Source organism: Trematomus bernacchii, unplaced genomic scaffold (genome assembly GCF_902827165.1).
Source record: "Trematomus bernacchii unplaced genomic scaffold, fTreBer1.1, whole genome shotgun sequence".
In the NCBI taxonomy this organism is placed as follows: Eukaryota; Metazoa; Chordata; class Actinopteri; order Perciformes; family Nototheniidae; genus Trematomus; species Trematomus bernacchii.
The window spans coordinates 196,940-199,439 of record NW_022987889.1 but is presented as its reverse complement, the minus strand read 5'-3'; the positions used below and the strand labels follow the sequence as shown (position 1 = coordinate 199,439).

Here is a 2,500-nt window from a genome sequence, read left to right as displayed (position 1 = left end):
TAAGGGGTGTTTTCCCCCCAGATGGATCCCCATCAGCACTCCCCAGAGAGCAGCAGTGAGGAGTGCACCGTCCTGGAGGTCCCGCCCCCCGGGAGGAACGCCTGCCCCCAGCATGCAGGGAAGGTACGGGAGAATAAAACCGGCTTTATGCGTTATTTAATGTTTGTTGTTTTTAATGTTTTTTTCTTTTTATTATAATTATTTATTATTATTATTATTTATTATCATTATTATTTTTCTTTATTATTATTATTTTAATTATTTGAGATTGTAATATTATTATTTAGTTAATATTATTATTATAATATTTTTTTTCCTTTATTCATATTTTAATTATTTTATTTCTTGTTATTATTATTTTAAATGTAATTTATTAAATTATTTATTATTACATGTAACCTGTATCCCGTCCCCCTGCAGGTGGCGGAGGTGTACTGCTCTTCCTGTGAGTGTGTGTTGTGTGAGGAGTGTGTGCAGGAGCACGACCAGCAGCACGACCAGCAGCCCCTCGAGCTGATCCTGGAGCAGCAGCGCAGCGTCCTGCAGGAACAGCAGGGGGCCGCTCACAGCAGGTGGGCAGCACTCTATACACTCCTATCTCTATAGACAATACACTCTATACACTCCTATCTCTATAGACAAATACACTCTATACACTCCTATCTCTATATACATCGTAAAAAGTCTCTCACCTCTGGATTTTCTGATGCATGAAATAAAACAGTTTTGACTCATATGTATCTCCCTGCAGACTCCCTGAGATCTCGGACGCGTTGTCTTTTGTCCGGGAGATCCTTCAGCAGCTGACCAATCAGAGAGCTTCTATCGACGAGGACATCCAATCGAGTTTCGAGGATCTTCACAAGCAGCTGGACGTCAGAAAGAGCGTCCTGCTGATGGAGCTGGAGGTCACCTACGGCCTGAAGCAGAAGGTGAAAACACACCAGATATAACGTGACTCTATGGGTTAATTATACATATTATATACGTTTTTATACATACTATGACTTAGATTCATTTATAAATATTTGTAGGCTTTTTTTGTTTTGTTTTTCTTGACCCACTAGAAATATATTCTTTAAAATTCGAGATTTTTTCCACTTTTGTCATTGTGTTTTTCAAGATACAATACTTTGCCTTCTTGCAAGATATATATTTTTTTAAAGTCATACTTTCCTATTTCTTTTTTCCAGACTTTGCTGTCACTTTTGAAAATATATATTTGAATTTTTCGTCATATTTTGAATTTTCAACATTTGTATTCATATTATTAGCTTTTTTCCATCATATCTTTCTGGAAATTAGATACTACGACTTATCATATTTTTTTACCTTTTATGACTTTGAATGAAATATAGTACTAAGTACTTTTTTAAATGACGAAATACTATGACTTTTTAGATTTTAAATAATCATATTTTTAAATAATTTAAAGAATTTCGGTCATGGTTTTGGGTTTATGTTGCCATGTGTTCTCCTTCCTGTCTTTAGTTCCCCTCCGCTTTAGAATAAGGCTCGCTTTTTGTTAAAACTTTGAAACCTGCCTTCCTGTCTCTGTACTGAATTTTGGTATTATTACCCCGACCCTGACAGTTTCTATCCTATTTTTCGTCATATACTTCCCCATGTGTGTGCAGGTGCTCCAGGCCCAGGTGGAGAGCCTGGTCCTGGGGGAGGGGGCTCTCTCGGCCTCCCTCTCCCAGGCGGAGGAGGCCCTCTCTGGGGAGGCGTGTGCCGCCGGGCTGCAGGCGGAGCAGCAGCTGCAGCAGAGACTCGGGGATCTGACCGGCCTCCGCCTGACCTGTGAGCCGCAGGAGAACGACCAGCTGGACCTCATCCTGGAGACCGACGGCATGCGCAAGAGCATCCACACCTGGGCACCATCGTCACCACCAGGTGAACAAAACATGCAGGGTAGAGAAGCGTTTTTAGAATCACACTTTCAGAGGTGGAGGAGGATTATAAATACAGTAGGAAGGTTTGAAAGTCCGGAAGAGCGTCCTCCATCCATTCTTTTTTGAGTGTTGAGTTTGAATGTTTGAGATTTCTTTTAAATATATTTGAAACTTAGGGTTAGGGTTAGGTTAGACCCTAACCCTAACCCGCCAGCCAATTGGACCGCGAATGTTCTGTAGTGATGTCACTATGTTCCATAACTTTGGGATTTTAGCCCCTGCAGACCATTTACATGCACACAAACCTATAGAACACACTACAGGAGAGGAAAGGTTTTCTAAACGTAGTATTGTCTTGTAAATGTAAAAAATGGCACCGTTAAAACGTTAAATACTTGATAAAATGCAAATGTTCTTACCATGTGACCATCCTCATCTTCCTCAGCTCTCGCGCGGTGGCGAGCCAGAGCGAGGCCATGGTGCCGGTTTGGAGCAGTGCATTGTGGGACAAATCCTGCCTCGGGTGACCATTGTGACGAGAGACAAGTCGGGGGAGCGTGCAAGAGCGGAAACGCCCATCATGTCCGCCGAGGTCAGCTTTTTTT

The 2,500-nt window shown here is 41.8% G+C and overlaps 1 protein-coding gene across 1 annotated transcript in view; it reads left to right on the top strand.

Moving 5' to 3' along the window:
- trim2b (tripartite motif containing 2b) overlaps positions 1-2,500 on the top strand; it is a 15,840-nt gene that overhangs the window by 199 nt on the left and 13,141 nt on the right. Inside the window, exons 1-3 of the mRNA XM_034114319.1 lie at positions 1-123; positions 421-572; positions 752-932. The exon at positions 1-123 is cut by the window's left edge and continues 199 nt beyond it. Of these exons, the coding sequence (XP_033970210.1) occupies positions 22-123; positions 421-572; positions 752-932 (435 nt within the window). The 5' untranslated portion in view covers positions 1-21. The remainder of the gene's footprint in view (positions 124-420; positions 573-751; positions 933-2,500) is intronic.